The sequence below is a fragment of the Scardinius erythrophthalmus genome, assembly GCF_964197995.2.
Source record: "Scardinius erythrophthalmus genome assembly, chromosome: 17".
Taxonomy (NCBI): Eukaryota; Metazoa; Chordata; class Actinopteri; order Cypriniformes; family Leuciscidae; genus Scardinius; species Scardinius erythrophthalmus.
The window spans coordinates 12,492,911-12,512,426 of NC_138237.1; the positions used below are offsets into that span (position 1 = coordinate 12,492,911).

Sequence of the window (19,516 nt, forward strand, 5' to 3'; positions counted from 1 at the left end):
CAAACCTGTGTGAGTTTCTTTCTTCTGTTGAACACAAAAGGAAGATATTTTAAAGAATGTTGGTACCAAGACAGTTGATGGACCCCATTGACTTCCATAGTAGGAAAGAAATACTATGGTGACAAAATTTTCATTTTTGGGTGATCTATCCCTTTAAGGTGATTACAATTCCCTTAGTCCAGTTTAACAGTGTTAGGTTTGTGTGCAGCAACCCTGATCTAAACCTTACGATAAAACAAAAAATAAGTTCTATATAGAGTCTCCATTAGTAAACACATCTCAACTATTCAATGAGATTCCCTGACGTAAGAATTACACCTGCTGTCAGTATCGTAGCAGATTGGTGTCTTCTATATCTCAATTTCAGGGTGTGTTCACACTTGTAGTTCGGTTCTCTTGGTTCTTTTAGTCCAGACCAAAAAAAGAAAATTATACATATAGCTAGTCCTGGTTCACTTAGCATTCACACCATCATTAAGACCGAAACTAAAGATACCAAAAACAAAACAGCTTTCCGAACATCCAAAACAATGCTGTGTGCTGGGCTAAACGTGCTCGTTGTATGTGCGTACATATAATGGTATTTTTACCAGTTGATAATTCTTGAACTGCTTAGAAAATGTGTAAAGGAGTCAAAACATAACTAGTAATTTCTCTGTTAAACACAAAAGTAGATCTGCTGCAAGAAGGATATTTTGACGCCTGTATAGAACTGTAATGGGCAACTTCAGTGTGCATGGCATTCTGTCCTTTTTAGGGTCGCATACTGACATCATGTGCTGTTTTTGGTTCGTTTAGATGCCTTTGGTCCATGTTGCGTTGATATTTCAGTCGAACCTCATCAGAGTGCGTTTGGAGGTTCGCTTTTCACGGGTCTCGGGTCACTTCACACTTATTCAAATGAACTACACTAACAGAACAATCGCACCAGAGTTTGTTTTTACCAAACCAAACCTGCCAAATGTGAACACACCCTAAGAGTACTCCTTTTATTAGTGTTTGCTACAAAGCTACTGATAATATATTAATACATAAGTTTAAAATGTAAATGATCTGAGAAAAAAAAATTCACCTGGTCACTATTCACTCCCTTTCATTAGAAAACAAGCACATCTGTCCATATGCATGTCCTTATAAAGCATCAGCTAAACAAAGGCAGATATTTTAGAGCAGTGATACCTAAAAAAAGATTTTGATTTCACTTGGTTAAACCTATAAACAAAAATGACTTTAAATAAAAATAAAATTATTAGGTCTGACAAAAGTTCAAAATAATTCTCAAAGTATTATTCTTTAAATTAATATATATTTTTTAAATAAGTTTAAGTTAAAAGGAACACATTTCTGGTTTGCTGTAAAGAGGCCCTTCCTGTTTGACCGGGTTGTTTTTTTTAAAGGGGTCATGACATGAGAAATCAAATTTGCCTTGATCTTTTGACATATAAGAGCTCTTTGTACTATTAAAACATCCTGCAAGTTTCAGAGCTTAAAATGTCCTCCTCATTATAAACTAAGCATTTATTTAATCAAGCTCCAAAAACAACTTGTTTTGATATTGGTGGACTTGTGATGTCACACACATACATTTGCATATGCCTGCCTCCAAAGCAAGACATCGACGTATAGTTATACATCATCGCCCCATAGGCCCCGCCCACTGGCATTCAGACTCTTAACAGTTGACATTTGCCAACACTGGATGTGAGCGTTGCGTCAAAAGCAAATAGAATCCATTATAATCACTGACGCTGTCTACACTGGAAACAGTATCCAGATGCCCGTTTAATTTACTCCACGTTCTTGAGTCTGCCGACAAGACGACAAATCGAAGAGTAAATAGAAGTGTTAAGGAACGATCCTGTTAAAACACTGGCTTGCGTCTCTGTAAAGATTTTAGAAGTGTACCAGCATCAGGAACTATTGGTTGGTTTATCTTTAAATGGCGTCCTGGATCGCGTCGGAGGATTATATGTTTGTTCAGATAATTTGACTGCAGATTGTTTTGTAAGCGAGGCACAGTGTAATGGAGAGTTCGAAAATAAACTTTTGTTGAAAGATGAAGCAGTCAGCTGTATTGAATCTGACAGCAGTTGCATCACAACCCGCAAGTAGGCCTAAATGATTTCATAATGCTTTGTCTGTAAATGATAGTTTTATATGGATAATGTTTTCAAAACACTTACTCACATGCAATATCGAGTGACCGCTCATACGATTTCCTATGCAATGACGTTAGCCAATCATAACAGAGGCCGTTTAATGACAAGCCTTAAAGAAGCCGCCCTTTAAAAACAGATCATTTCAGACAGAGGGTCAGAATGAGAGTTAAAAATAATTGTTTTTCCACATATATATTTGATTTTTTTTTTGTGCAAAAAAAAAACTTTATTAAGTGAACCTCAAAGAACATATTAAAATAATTAAAAAAAATCCATGTCATGACCCTTTTCAAGACAAAAAAGTTTGTGGTATTGAGGAGTCTATAGTGTGAAATGGTCATTTTTGTTCTGTTTTAAAAGATACTTGAGCAGCTGTATCGTTTTTAATGTTGCACCATGCATTTATATACACTTCAACAAATCTTACAGCTATCCACACCTAAGTCTAGCGCCCTCTGGTGATGATACAAAGACTCGCATCCTACCATAGGAGGAACCAATGACAGTTACATACTTGTGCATTTTCATTCATTTTTTTTCCCCCTATTTTATACTCATTTTAATTCACCCATTCTATTGTTTTTAACTTCTTTAGCAGTTACTCTATGCTGAGGATACTAACTGTGAGCTTAACTCACAGGGTTGGGACAAGAGGGGTTCAAGTGAGGGTGGGGTTACTGAATTTGACAGGCTGTGGAGGAAGTGGCTTGGCAGCACATGCAGGTAGGGTTGACTGATTTAGGGGGGATGAGGTCCAGGTCTTCATCATCAGGGATTTCGTCCAATCGGTAGCCATCCTTCAGAAGCTGAATATTTAAATCTTGGTTTATTTGCTGTGGAAAAGAAACAGAATTAAACTAAATTGTTAGTGATCAGAGAATTTATATAATTTTGGTACAATTATAATATAAAAAAATTACATAAATTAATAATACAATTATAATTTTTGTGTGAACTAAACCTTTAAAACATTAGGGTTTATTCTATGACAGGACATGCTCTACGACATGATGCCACTTTAGAGATAAATAAAATAAAATAAAATAGGGACTGTAAATGTGCCATTGAATTAGCAGTCAATTTATTGTAACTGTGTACTATAGAGAAGAGTTTAAGGCTATGGGATGGCAAATGGTTAAGTGACTATTTCAGTGCATAAATACCTGGCCCCTTAGACATCTCACCTCGGCTGAGGAATATCCAGACGATGAGTATCTGGACATATCGAAGTCATCGTCACTAAAAAACAAACAAAAATTGGACAATTGGACACCTTGATTTCAGATAAACAGCAACAGACCAATGAAATCTGCCCCTTTGCAGCAAACCACACATAAACTACACATAAATTACATTTTTTTAAAGCAATCTATGGAATGGCTTCAGAATATTTAGTTGAGCTTATTAAGCCTTATAATTCAATCTTAATGCTAAGATCCTCAAATAAGCTCCTTTTAACAATTACCAGAGTGCGTCTCAAATCAAACAGTGATCACACCTTTTCTGTCGCGGGTCCAAGATTATGTGAAACCTGCCCAGTGGGGTAAGATCTTCCCCAACTTGAAATATTTTTAAAGACCGTTAAAAGTCATACCTGTGCTCACTTGCATTTTGACATTATTATAATGGTTCTTTTATTGTTTTGTTGTGTTTTTTTTCTGTTTTCTTTATTTTTATATTGTATTTATTGTTGAATGTTTATATTATTTGCATTGTACAGCACTTTTATAGCCTGAAAGGTTCTATATAAATAAATAAATACAAAAATATATACAAATACATAAAATGAAGACTGCACCATTTTATGGATCAGTCTGAGTCAGCAAACTTCTGTTGAGATATATCAAATAAAGCCGTCACATTAAATGTTGTGATTTCTTTTAACATGTGGACTCTTATGTTTCTAGTCATATTAGACACATTTTTATAATTACAAATGAGACTTTATTTAGTCACAGTTGAGCAAGAGAGAGAGAGAGAGAGAGAGAGAGAGAGAGAGAGAGAGAGAGAGAGAGAGAGAGAGAGAGAGAGAGAGAGAGAGAGAGAGAGAGAGAGAGAGAGAGAGAGAGAGAGAGAGAGAGAGAGAGAGAGAGAGAGAGAGAGAGAGAGAGAGAGAGAGAGAGAGAGAGAGGAGGAATGTGAACATGACATTTCAGCCAAATTATTTTATCAGGAAAAATCAACAGCGACAATCTGGAGCCTTCAGTTGATTTATGCTGTAATTACAAGCTGAGCTCTCCAATAAACGAACAAGAACACAGGACGAGTGTTGGAAGAGTCTGTACGAGGCTTGTGATGGACAGAACGTCTGAGTGTGTGACAGACAGTGGGTGTACGTACTAAATGTCAGGGAATGAGTGTTATATACAGCAAGGCTGAAATAGAAAAACAGAGAGAGAGAGAGAGAGAGAGAGAGAGAGAGAGAGAGAGAGACAATGAAGGACGGGTGACTTAAAACATGACTTAATCACAAGTGCAGGCAGCTGAGGTCACAGATATCCAGTAGACAGCTGGCAGCACAGAAAACATCACCCATCTGTGTGAGACGCTGCGCCTGATCATCTGAACTGAACAGCAACCACGCTATTATGGCTGAACACATGCCATGACACATCTCATTACAGAAGGGTGTAGGCCACACAAATGATACCGATGACTTCAAGTGCTTTGGACTGCTGTCAACAAACATGATTACTTGCTTCTTCCCAACTCTCAGAGCTAGAATCCTAGACACAAGACAAATCCTGGCCAGAACTGTACTGTTAATGGTGATTCTGCACCGAGAGCACAAAAGAGCACACCTTTAAAGGGTTAGTTCACCCAAAAATGAAAATTAGCCCATGATTTACTCACCCTCAAGTCATCCTACACTCTTAAAAATAAAGGTTCTTAAAAGGTTCTTTGTTGGGATATATGGTTCCATGAAGAACCTTTAACATCCAAGGAACCTTTCTATTGCACAAAAGGTTCTTTAGATTATAAAAGGGTTCTTCAACATCAATCTCATGTGACCCCACATTGGTGGAGTAAATTTGTATAGGTGTATATGACATTCTTCTTTCAGACGAATTTAATCGGAGTTATGTTAAAAAAATGTCCTGGCTCTTCCAAGCTTTATAATGGCAGTGAATGTCAGTTTCTGTTTTAAGTCCATACAAGTGCATCTGTCCATCATAATATGGCAAGCCGTTTTAGCTTAAATTGTACCAAGCGTTACTTGTCGTAATTGCATTTTTACTAGTAAGAATTAAATTAGAGAGCTCTACAATTCAGTTCTTACTAGTAGCAATTACAATTAGAGAGCTCTACAAATGAATTTTTACTAGTTGTATGTCTCCATTGACTTCCATTAATTTTTAATTACGGAGCTCTACAATTGAATTGTTGTTACTAGTAAGAATTACAATTAGAGAGCTCTACAATTGAATTGTTACTAGTAAGAATTACAATTAGACAGCTCTCTAATTCAATTATTATTAGTAACAATTCCAATTAGAGAGCTCTACAATTCAATTATTACTCATAACAATTACAATTACAGAGCTCTCTAATTGAATTTTTACTAGTAAAAAAACAAATTAAAGATATGTATAATTGCAGAGCTCTGTAATTGAATTAAAGAGCTCTGCAATTGCATTCTTACTAGTAACAACTGAATTAAGAGAGCTCTCTAATTGGAATTGTTACTAGTAATAATTGAATTAAAGAGCTCCGTAATTAAAAATTAATGGAAGTCAATGGAGACATATGACTAGTAAAAATTCATTTGTAGAGCTCTCTAATTGGAATTGTTACTAGTAAGAATTGAATTAGAGAGCTTTGCAATTGTAATCCTTACTAGTAATAATTGAATTAGAGAGCTCTCTAATTGTAATTTTTACTAGTAATAATTGAATTGTAGAGCTCTCTAATTGAATTCTTACTAGTAAAAATGCAATTACGACGAGTAACGCTGGGTACAATTTAAGCTAAAACGGCTTGCCATATCATAAAAGTAAACCACTTGGCACTGCGGGGGTTAATAAAGGCCTTCTGAAGTGAATCGATGTGTTCATGTAAGAAGTTGCATCCAAAAAATGCATCATGGTTTTCACAAAAATATGAAGCACATTTTGACATTGATAATATAATAAAAAAAAAAATTTCTTGAGTCTCAAATCAGTATATTAGAATGATTTCTGGAGGATCATGTGGACAATAATCATGTGAAAATAAATTACGAAAAATGATGTTAATAATCAATAAAGTTAATAATCAATGATATCAGAAAATGCTACAATTTAAGTAAAAGTGCTCCTTAAAGTTCAACGCAATTTTGTTCATCTCTGTAATGACTTTTTGCAAAAGCAAATGATGATTCATTTTGCCGAAGTTGAAGGGTCTCGCTTTGCCATCAGGAAAGCACAGTCATTTTAAATCTTTTATGCTTTGCCAGTTTCTCACACCAGTCTGAAGCGCACCAGCTTTAGTCGCTTTCAAATTAGCTTGTATTTTGATTAAATGTCAGGTTCTTTTCAGATGGAGATGGCTGGCTTTACATCTGCTAGGAAAATGGCATAAAGCTTTAATGAGAGGATTTATTTCCATCTCATCGTTTGATACATTCTAATCCTTCCCTTGCAGTGAAGCATTCGGAAATAATCATGAAAGATTTCCAGAGCATTTCCCAGAGAAGAACAGGGTGAAGTTTTTAATGTGAAGTGTGTCATACCTGTCAGTGTCCAGTGCTACAAGCGGCTTCTCATCTGGACTCTGGTCTAAGGAGGAATACCCTTTATTAGGTACAACCAACCTGTAATGAAAGTGGGAAAAAGGAAGAGGCTGTCAGACCAGTGAAATCAAAAACCATGTCTATTCATATACATATCAATGTATGCATATATAGGTACTTATACACATTGCTTTGATGATGATCTGCCACACAGTGATTGACTGGAAAGGTGATATAGGTTTTTCAATAGCCATTATCTTTCAATAGCCAATATCTAGAAAGTGGTGCTGCTGATGGCCGCTAGAGACATTTATATTCTTCTATTTTGCATTTGTATTATTTAAAACAATTTGTCATTTATATATATATTTATAAAAAATATGCTGACTATTTAGTTTATAATAATAGTAATTGTGTGTGTGTGTATATATAGTATAAAATTGATGATAACATTTTATGATAAAAATCTAATCTTTTCTATCCACAGGCACAATACCATTAATCTAAAATGGCCACATATTACCCTAAAAAAACAGAAGCAGTCATTTCTTTTCTTTTTTTTTTTTTTAGGTTTTATTTTTATCTATTAACCTTTAATTTTAACATCCAATTTTTCCAAATCCTTAAGTACTAGTTCAAATCTGGCAAGGGAAATCATATAAATTAGGGGCATGGCTTAGTTTAACATCATCAAACCCTGTTACATTAGCAAGAGCTGGAGCATCTTTTGTTCCTCCTCTCAGGATGAAGTTAATCTCTGGCCCTCAGGCTTTTAGAATAAGCAGGCCTGTGTGTAGCTAATCTTCAGGCCTAAAGCTATATGCTCTAAAACAGGCCTGCGGACGGGTTCTAGCATTTGCGCTAATCCTAACAGGGCACCAGGGACCGGTGAGATGGCAGAAGGACTGCACTAACACTAATTAACATTCACAGATTGTACAGCCTTCATATAAAACTGCTGTTTATAGTACAATTTTATGTTGTTGCTGTTCATATTTTTGATGTACTAAAATCAACCATTATTATGAGGCCATACATTTGTTTTAATGAAAATGTTTCCAATAATAAAAACATATATGGTGTTTCTCATGCACAAATGTTTCATCTGAGAACCATTCATTGGTTTGTTAAGAAAGTAGTTTTAGGGTGTGTTCACACTTGGCAGGTTTTGTTTGATTAAAATGAACTCTGGACCAAGCCCTCCTGAAAAGTTGGGTCTCGGTCCACTTGTTTGGCGCACACCAAAGTTCGGATGGCAGCGTTCACATTTATAAAAAATTAACCATAAGTGTGAATGCTGCCATCCGAACTTTGGTGTGTGCCAAACAAGTGGACCGAGACCCAACTTTTCAGGAGGTCTTGGTCCGCTTCCAAACGAACTCTGGTGTGGTTTGACAAATGCAACACAGACCAAAGACATCTAAATGAAACAAAAACAATGTCACAGGATGCGACCCTAAAAAACGACATGCTCAAACATGTATCTGGTTCTTCTCGTCATAAAATCTATGTTGATCATTACTTTTCAGTACAGGTGTCGGAACCACCGCCTCCTTGCAGCAGATCTTCGTTTTTATGTGTTCCTCCGGGAATGAAGGAATTCCTGGCACTGTTGTGTCTCCTTTACACATTTCATAAGCTGTTCAAGAGTTCTCAGCTGGTAAAAATACCACCATGTGTACGCACATACAACGAGCGCATCTAGCCAAGCACATAGCATTGTTTTGGATCTCTAGTAAGTTCTGTCTCAAAACTAACCAAAAGAACTGAATTACAAGTGTGAAAACACCCTTTAGAAGTCAAAACTCATGAAAATGAGGGTGGAGAAGTCTCACCTTGTTCTGGCCATAACATTATTTTTCTTAGGTTGCTGATTGACTGGACTACCCACAGTTCCATTCTTCACCGAGCCCTTCCTCGCGAGTTCTCGTTGTTTCTCTACCAAAAGAATGAATTAAGAACAATTGAGATCAATTCTGAAAACCTCCCATTGACTTACATTGATAGAATGTTCAGCATTCAAAATGTAACAAACAGCGAAGGTGTCATCATGATATTTGCATACGGAATTGTGATTGGTCTTCATTCTTAGAGTCAACTGCATACTGAAGACAGATGCTGCATTGAAAAATCGAATACTTCCCTACTATACAGTATGCGAAAAACGAAGTACACCAAAATAGAAGTATATCTGAATAGTATTTAAAAAACAGTAGACCCTGGATTCGAAAAAGTACCCAGACGACCGACTACTTCTGCAGAGATTCTGAAGAGCGCATTTGATGGACACTTTACTATCCCATGAGGCCACGGGAGAGGGTTTATGAATGGCAGTGAATATTTCTTTCACAGACGCAAATAACACGGGTGGGTCATGTGACAGAAACATCATGGTGTATGTAGTACGTCTCAATATCATTCATATTATCCACAATCATACTATATATAACGTAATTATTTAACAGTTGCGAAGTAAATTAAAATTCAAAAGTAAACCTTACTTAGTATGTAACTTTGAATGCAGCATGAGTCTCCTCTGCATACATATTTAACCAGAGTGTGTTCTTTTAAATCCAGATCAATACCATGGCAACACATACAGTTTTATTATGCGTTGAGAGTGAGACTACAGTCTTATTAATATTCTCCATTCTGCATGGTTCTCTGGTTGGAGAACAGTTTCTTCAGGCATGAAGTCTGAAGTTGACTTCTGCTTGACTTACACACACTGGCCTGCATGTGTGTGTGTGTGTGTGTGTGTGGGAGAGATTTCTCTGCGGTGCCATAAGTAATACGGCTGTCAGAGTGAGGACTGTAAAGTGACGTTTAATTAACAACAGCAACTGCCGTATTTCAGGAAGCCCTAACCGAACATCTCTAAACACAGAAACAGGGCTGAGCAATAAGCAATGCTGTTTTCCTTTCTGCTGTTAGCCAACGAAACAGTGAAATATTTTTTTAGTGGGGAATTTTTTTTTTCCTGAAAATCATGGAGGATCTAAAAGTTCAAGACATAGTTGAAGACATTAAATGGACTTTATTTCTACCCCTCAAAGCCTTTTTTTAACTTGGGTTTAAATTTGGGCTTCCAACTCTTTGGACAACACTGATAGCCAACAATAACCTTAATGTTAAGGTTTGCAATGTTGTTAATGTTCATTAAACTTACACTTTTAAAAACTTAAAACTGCTTTGGCAACAGACTGAAATAAGTACTAGAATTACTAAAACTAAAATTGAAATAAAAATAGATTAAAGCTAAATAGAAATATAAAAAACAAATGTATATAATAAAATGAACATAACTTAAACATTACAATGAATTTAAAATATAAAATTCAATGAAAAAAATATATATAACACCTTATGGTTGAAAACTGTTAAGTTTTTTCCCCCAATACAGACTACCAATAATTTTAATGTTATGGCTGATAACTAATATGATGTCTATTTATAATATATGTTTCGCATTATATATGTATTACTACTATTATTAAATTATTGACAGTTAAATTGGGCTTTTTTTAATTCAACAGAAGGATATTTTCCCCCAAATTACACAGAAATTAATGTAATTTATTTAAAATTTCTTTGAAGAAAAGGAAAGCCAACAAAGCTCCACAATTGAATTTGAAAGACTGCAGTTACATGTTCTCTGAGAAACTCTGACTTGTAGACTCATTACACTTCTGCTTATCGAAAACCATGGCCATCTATTTCACACGGCCGCTTCTTAAATCTCGCTCCAAGCCATTTGCTTCACAATCACAGTATCAGTGGGAAAATCAATAGAGTCACTTTTACAATCAAATGGACAAATTACACTGGTGACGATATGGCGTAGTCAGATCCCTGGCTGAATGAGAAATTGCCTTACCTATCTTCACTTGCAGCGGAGAGGGCTTGTAGTTGATAGCGACTGACTCTGGTTCTCTCGTTCCTGTTTCAGCCTCCAAAGTGGACGTTTCCGCAGGATCCTGGAGAAAAAAAGCACAATCAGATGTAACACTACATTCCCACCGGCAGACGCTAGTTATTAGCAATGTGCAAAACTACATATTTCCAAAATCGATCAATTGACAAATGGATTTTGAGGAAGCGGTTTCAATATGAGTTCAGAGTGTAAACAGAAAAACCTTCCAAATCTGAAACAATGTAAAAGAGAAGGGCACTCTCTGATGCAAAACTATTTCAACCATCCTCAGCTCAGTGTGCTGATAAAAAAAACAGACAGCAAATATCGGATTGGTAGTAAATAATGGTATCTGGTGAGTCAGAGGGTGTATAAATCTATTGGTAAAATAACACAAGTCAGCACAATGTCACCATGCTGTCGCTGGAACGGGTCATTTTAACGCATCTCTATCAAAACGTCTCAGATTTGCTTTCACAGCTGTGCTCCAGCGACTTATTGATTCTGAGACCAGAGATAGATGTTAGGGCCTGTGCAGTCGAAAACTCACAATGGACTGTGTAAACACATAGAAAGTCACGGCAAATTTCTTTACTTAAATAAAAAATACAATTAAAACTTCTTACAACATTACATACCAACTATATGGTCACACTTTAGTTAAGGGGCTAATTCTCACTATTAACTAGTTGCTTATTAGCATGCATATTACTAGGATATTGGCTGTTTATTAGTACTTATAATGCAAATATTAACACCTTATTCTGCATGACCATATTCTACATTCTTAATCCAATACCTAAACAACTAACTTACTATTAATAAGCAGTAATTAGGAGTTTATTGAGGCAAAAGTCGTAGTTAATTGGACCCTAAACCAAAATACGATTTTTTTTCCTACTGTACCGAAATCGTACCGAATCGTGACCCCAAAACCGAGGTACGTACCAAACCGTGACTTCTGTGTACCTTTACACCCCTATTATGCATATTATATCAGACAGACGGATGGATGGATGCAAATTTTACATTGCACAATAAGATGGTAAGATATATCCAAGCCTTCATTACTACTCAAACTTAAAGTCTGAGCCACACCCTCTCTTCTCCACAGCCTCCTTTCTGCACAGCTGCTCGGATGAGAGATGGACGAAAGGAGGGAGATTCTAGCTGTCATAGTAACCGACTGGTACTTCCTGCATAGCTGGCTTGCATGACACCAGACATGTTTTGTTGCTTGAGCCTTTAATATGTAGGGTCTGAGTGCTCAGTGACATCACCAGGGACCGGGAGAGACAGAACAGAGGGAGCTTGTTGGAGGAAATGTTGAGAGCACACCCAAGCTAACAGAGCGCCTATTGTGACCTCAAAAAGCCTGCCTTCATTGGATTTGGCCACTTGAGACTCTTTAGGCAATCATCGTGTATATTTTAAAATAAAACATAGTCACAATTGACATAAAAATACTACAATTACTAAAAGGCTATATGGAAATATGTACTATTAAAACTTCAAATTAAAGAAAATATTAAAAATAAGCTGATTCAAATATAAATACATACTATATAAATGCTATAAATAACAGGCTACTAAAATAACACACTATTTCTAAACTTTTCCACTGACCACCTATCGGAAATATCATTATCAGAAGGCAGTCTGGAATGGATCAACATGACAAGCTCAAGTTAATGGTGAATAAATGATGCTAAAACCTTTGAAGGGGTCATTGGATGTAAAAAAAAAAAAAAAAAAAAGCTATACCATAAAGAAATTTGCTTACCAAACATGGAGGAGGAAGCAGCCTTGTTGTTGAAGGCAACCTCTTTGCCCACTGGCTCAGCGGTGGCATAGTGCCAGCTGTAGGCCTGGCAGGGTTCTCACAAACCCTTTAAGCTCAGCACCAGCTAAAGAGACCAGCTGGGGATTGTGGGTAATAGCCCAGCAGGATACCATCAAGCTCCTAAAGCATCTAATCATATGCTGAGTATAAAGTACACTGTCATCTCGATCTGAAGCTGTTATGGAACCACAGTATCATTTTCATTTTTTCGAGCATCAGAACACAACACAGGCAAGTGGTAATGCTTCACATCAACATAAATAACAGAAAAACAACTAGGGTAAACGTACCTATTAAGCTCAAGTACCCATTAAGCACACTACCATCTTGGAGCTCAGATTATAAAAAGAAACAGCAATGTATTATCCTATTTGATGTATTAACCAATTGATGTGTTTGTTACTATATATCTCCTGTAATTTTAAACCAATCAGACCATTGCACACTGAGATATGTGTGTCCATGTGTTCACACTGTCTGGCGGCTATTTTCAAAGCTGTCTGAAAACTTTCACCAGAAGAGGAGCCCCTCAGATGTGCATTTTTTATATGTTTAAGCCTTTATTTTGAAGAAGTACATCTTCTTATTGCAAAATTAAGAGATTAATGTTTAGACTTTTGAATATTATAACCTGGAACCTGGATGTGGGAAATAATTACAGTTAGATCTAAAAGATAGTTTTAGCAACATAGCCCAGATGCTACGAACATAGCTAGCTTACTAGCTGTATAAGATTGTGTGCTACATTAATATATTACTTCACAGGAATTAATGGCTTGTACTTTTAAATCCATAATATTATAATTTTACATTTTATTGATAGTCTGTGGTTTTAAACTGCTGTAATTTTTAAAGAATTCATATTATTGTTAGGTGAGCTTAAAGGGTGCACTACTATGACAATCACACAGCTTCAGTGTGACGTCAATTAGAAAAAGCATAATTTCATAGATATTGTCTATAATAGTTGTTCATATTAAAATTGGTATAAACTTAATACATTACCTAGATTATTAATTTAGCTAAATATTTTCCTTTAAATTTTAATTTAATATTTATTAATTAAAAAATGTTTTTGCTCCAATTAAGCACAGTGTGTGCTCCCTTTAAGCTCACCCACATTAAACGTCTATGTAAATACTTAATAATCAGAATTTAAATATTAACTGATGGTTGTCACTATGTTAATCTTCAAAAAAATGATTAATAAACTTATTTTCACAGTCTTAAGATGACAAAAGCTAGACGAAACTATAGTGTATGCCCAAAGATGAAAGAGGCATGTCATACAAAGAAGGAGCCATCAGAAACCTGTCGTATCTGTCCAAGAAGTTTGGAGTAGACAGGAAAGCTCTGACCCAGAGAGTTAAAGGGATACTCCACTTTTTTTGGAAATAAGCTCATTTTACAACTCCCCCAGAGTTAAACAGTTGAGTTTTACCGTTTTCGAATCCATTCAGCCGATCTCCGGGTCTGGCGGTACCACTTTTAGCATAGCTTAGCATAATGAATTGAACCGGACAAGACCATTAGCATCTCTCTCAAAAAAATTACCAAAGAGTTTCGATATTTTTCCTATTTAAAACTTGACTCTTCTGTAGTTACATCGTGTACTAAGACGGACGGAAAATGAAAAGGTGCGATTTTGAGAGTATAGTTCCTAGCCATATCAGCCTAGAAAATTTAAACTTTACATTTTCCGTCGGTCTTATTACACGATGTAACTACAGAAGAGTCGAGTTTTAAATAGGAAAAATATCGAAACTCTTTGGTCATTTTTTTGAGAGAGATGCTAATGGTCTTGTCCGGTTCAATTCATTATGCTAAGCTATGCTAAAAGTGGTACCGCCAGACCCGGAGATCGGCTGAATGGATTCGAAAACGGTAAAACTCAACTGTTTAACTCTGGGGGAGTTGTAAAATGAGCCAATTTCCAAAAAAAGTGGAGTATCCCTTTAAGGAGCACATTGGTTTGTTTTGTTATTTGATTTTTCAATATGGGTTACATAGCTGAACGTGGACTAGTCTAGATGTTGCAATGAGTTTGAATGACACGTCACTATGAATAGGATAGGCTACCTGATCAAATTGAATGCCTTGTTGCTTGATTTTAGTGTTCTGTTTTTTTGTGATTGACTCTGTACCTTCAAATAAAACTTTTTTCAATTATTCCTTAAAAAGGTTGTTTAAAATAAACAAGATTTTTTAATAAAACTTGTTGTGAGCTTATTGGGAACAGGGGTGTGCTTAAAGGGTACAAAATGTACCCATTAAGCACAGCCAGACTTTTTATATTTAATGATGTACATCTTAATTGAAATACTTTTGTCATTTAAAATAAAATGAAATATTATAGTGTGAGAGATTAATATTTTATTTTAAAATAACTTCTTGTACTAAAACCAATATCTTGTGCACTAAAAATGTCTCAATGTAGATTTTGGTGAGCTTAATAGGTACGTTTACCCTACCTCTCTTTTGATTTTGCGGTCTTACAAAGGACTTTGTTGTGTAAGCCGATGTATTGGGCTTCCCAGACAGCCTTTGTTAGACTACACAGGCTACACCAATCTCAGAGCAACACCACCTAGCACACCATCAAAGTCATGCATATTCCACTGGCTACATGTACAACTGCCCGTGAAATGTTTGCAGCATCTACTGGAGAAAACCAAGAGTGGTGCGTCAGAGCACTATAGAGCCATATGTGATGCAATCCTAATCTCTGTTCTCATGGTTAAAAGCTGATTTAGCATGTTGCCACAAGGTTAAATTGATCAGAAATCTATAGAAACTATCAGCACTGAAACCATGAAGCGAGTCTACATTAAAGCAATGCAAGACTCACATCCATAGAAACACATCAAAAACAAGATTGTGGCTAGTTAAACATGGCGAATCCACACTGCGCACCTGTAGATCTTGAGCTAAATAAATCTCTCACAATGTTTCAAGGATTTTAAAATGGGTGTCAATGAGAAGGTCAACTTTTAACATCAAGCAAACATAGGCTAATGTCATGTGGGATCTAATGATCTGAACACCAGGATCTTTATGCCCTCTCTGACATGTCATGTCAATATGACATTTTGGTGATGCAGGCTGATGAACTAGATGAAGATGAGTGAATGCTGACACAGCTGAAGAGATAAAAAGGATTGGTGGGATTATATGACATGATGTACTTTGGACCAATCACAGCAAAGCATGATCCATAAGGTGACTAACGGTTGCTCTATATGTCCCATAAAGGGACGACGGATAAACAGATGCCTCATAAAAACAAATTTAGAAAAAAAAAAAATATATATATATATATATATATATATTAAATATCCCACTCATTTAAATGGATAGTCCACCCAAAATTCTGTCATTATTTATTCACCCTCATGTCATTCCAAACTGTATGACTTTCTTTGTTCAGTGGAACATGAAAGAAAATATTTTGAAGAATGTAGGTAACCAAACAGTTTCAGTTCCCACTGACTTCCATTGTGAGGACAAAAAATACAATGGAAGTCAATGGGAACCAAAACTTCTTGGTTTCCAGCATTCTTCAAAATATCTTCTTCTGTGCTCTGCAGAAGAAAGAAAGTCATACAGGTTTGGAACGGCATAAGGGTGAATAAATTACTAAACTACTGGACTACTACAGCAAGCAATATATAAAAAAATGACAGATTTTTCATTTTTGTGTGGTCTGTCCCTGTTAGTTTGACAGGAAAGTTGTTCTAGGACTTACAAAAGATGCTCATCCAGGAAAATGCCCTACTTGCAAAAACTAGCAAGGACCGTGGTAGCGTACTGTTATTACTGACCTCCTTTTATCCAAGCACATGACAATCTGAAAGTAAAATTAGTGCTTCTTGGGTTTTTTTCTACTCGTTTATTAGCTCTAATAGAATGTCATCTTCATCTATGTATAGACAAGACATCTAAAAAAAAGAAAAAGGTGTGATGATTAAAATAAACAGGAATGCCAATAACTACTAAATTCCTGAAAGGATAAGCATTATTCTTTGAAAAGCAGGTGCCATATTGCAGTGGGTCTGTCCTTTTCTGCCCACAGAAGAATGAATTAGCATGAGAAAGCACAGTTTGTTGTATAGGGTAACAGCTGGGTCTGCAGCACGTTGGGAATAGTGAGGCGCCAATGAAAAAAGAATGACAATATCACTCCAGGCCGGATCTCACCAATTCAGCTAAGGTGCGGATTTCAGTTCACCCAGAAAATACAGGCTACTAACTGAATGAAAACCTACTTCACTGGAAATCAATGCATTTACAAAAGCTCTAAAACAAATAAGAAATTCAAGATGTGTCTGCTGCTACTACTGTCTGAATGGGAAGACGAGAACAAATCTATACAATTCAAGTGCTTTCAGACTTGTATTGTTTGTGACTATCATCCTTGTGTTTTCTTATATACACATGTTGTATTCTACAGGATTGTGTTTAACTTAATATACTTAATATACAAATTAAAACTGACGCTTAAAAGAACTGATACTTTGTGTTTACTTTGTGTACTCCCTGAAAAAGTAACTAATTGCGTTATAAAGTTACTTTTTATTGAAAGTAATGTGTTACGTTACTTGTGTTACTTTTCCTCACTTGGGCAAGGGCTTGCTTATTTGTTTTATAAAAAAAAAAAAATAATAATAATTGGGACAAATGTAAAGGCTGAAATTGAAATGATGCAGGAGTAGAAAGTTCAACACTTCAGCAAAAAACAAAAAAAAGAAAGAAACACAAATGTGCTGTTTATCTAAAGTCATTTTTGCTTATTTGTATGGTTTAATTGGATCATCAAAGGTCAGCAGCAAAGACATTGAGATTAATTACATAAAGTATATTTGTGTTATTTGACATATATAATTACTGTATGTTTGCGTAATATTCTGAGTTTGCATTTCAGTGTTTTGAGGAATATTTAATCTATTTTTGTGCAATTTTTGTGTACTGTGATATGAGTAAATGCAAACCCACATTTAGTCTAGAAATACCATAGCCATCATGTTTACAGAGCGCCAGCACACACAACTCTGAACCTCACTCCCTTTTTATCTCAACATGAGGACAGGAGAGCTGCCAGTCAATAAATTGGGGGTAAAAGTCATTTACATTACTTATTTGAAAAATTAACTCTGATATTTTGTTGTGCATTTTAAAGTAATGTGTTACTTTACTCGTTACTTGAGAAGAAAACTGATTATGTAACTCACGTTACTTGTAATGCGTTAGTGACCGTTACTTGTAATGCGTTAGTGACAGGTTTGTGTCATCATGGTGTATTGAACCATCGCGTGGTCCCTGACATTCAGATGAGGCACAAAAAAAATAACCTTCAGTGTAAGTTAATTAGGAAAAAAAAATTACTATTCAGTTTTTAAAGTAACTAACTTAATCACAGAAATGATACAAGCATAATCTCAATCAATTCGTTCTCAGCTTATTATGAATCTGTTATATAATTTTGAACCAAACCGACTTTACTGGTCCAATTCATACTGAGTCGTACCGATTCAATCCGAATCGTGATCAAACAGCGCAGACTGCTTCAATCCGATTCAAAAGAACAAACGTTTACGGATTGGACATCGATAATTACGAACAGGTATTCCTGTCAAATATAACAATATAATAGATATAATTTATAATGTGAGATCATTTATTTAGTCTCATTAAAGGCCGGAACATTTTGCACATATTATGTTTATTACCTGAGTCAATGTCAATAACAGCTGGCATTGTAACGTTATCAATCTATTCTAGACAAACTGCATTTGTAGGTTGTATCTAAATATCCAATGCTTTGAATGCTATCTGTAACGTTAACCCACTAGCGTTAGTGGGCTAGGTTAAGTTAACGTTAGATAATACAGAATTACTGTCTTTACACATAGTGTCATTTAACGCGACATGTAAGTTAAAGGTACATAGTGTTTTTCTCCATTCAAGTGAGAGTGGCACTTACCAGCAGCTTTATCTCTGGGTTTACTGGTGGCACTTGAAATCTGTCAATTTCTTCCATCATTTTGATAAAACGTCAGTCTTGTAAAGTGAAGCACAAATGCTTAAGGCGATATCCTAATTGAAACCCGCATTTATTCACTCTCTGGATAGGTTCAAAGATGCCGAGCTCTCCAGCATCATCTCTAGTTGTTTTCCGCTATCTGGCTGTTACCAGTCAGGGGTGACTCAACAACAGCAACATCTGACTTCCGGGTCCGGAACCCCGCCCATACTGACGAGGCGCTGAATAATTAATCAGTTCGATAACGATTCGGTCGTGCTGACAAAACATCAGAACATCACTATCCCTTTACGAGATAAAGGGATAGTTTACCCAAAAATGAAAATTCTGTCACCATCACCCCCAAGTTGTTCCAAACCTGTATGAGTTTCCTTCTTCTGTTGAACACAAAATAAGTTATTTTAAAGACGTTACGTTAACCAGGCAGTTGACGGCACCCACTGACTTCCATAGTATTTTTTTTCTTCCTACTATGGAAGTCAATGGGTGCCGTCAACTGTGGTCAGGTTGAGGGAGATTAAATGATGACAAAATGTTCATTTTTGGGTGAACTATCACTACAAGGTCGATTTGCTGATCAAAAGCAACACAGCAAAGCTTTGGATTAATGGCAAATCAAATATAATAATCGTGCAAATAGTGGTATCATAATAAATTAATACTGAGGCAAGTGCTAAAATATTACTTTTATAGTTTATTATTATTTATACATTCACTCTTTTGTTTTATTGTGTTAAATACTATGGTTTTATTTTAAATTTGCGCATCAGGTAAGAATGGCAAATGACAACGTTGCTGTTGTTGTTTTTGTTTGTGTTAACAAAAACAGATTTTTGCATTTTTCAGCTTT

At 35.8% G+C, this 19,516-nt stretch overlaps 1 protein-coding gene across 1 annotated transcript; it reads right to left on the reverse strand.

Moving 5' to 3' along the window:
* Nucleotides 1-1,314: 1,314 nt before the first annotated feature.
* On the reverse strand, nt 1,315-18,878 carry fam219aa (family with sequence similarity 219 member Aa). Its single transcript, XM_081391409.1, has 6 exons — nt 18,607-18,878; nt 10,748-10,847; nt 8,706-8,808; nt 6,871-6,951; nt 3,344-3,398; nt 1,315-2,992 (listed from the first exon to the last, which is right to left on the reverse strand). The coding sequence occupies exons 1-6, from the start codon at nt 18,664-18,666 to the stop codon at nt 2,834-2,836; spliced, it is 558 nt and encodes a 185-aa protein (XP_081247535.1). The 5' UTR covers nt 18,667-18,878; the 3' UTR covers nt 1,315-2,833.
* Between the last annotated feature and the right edge of the window lie 638 nt (nt 18,879-19,516).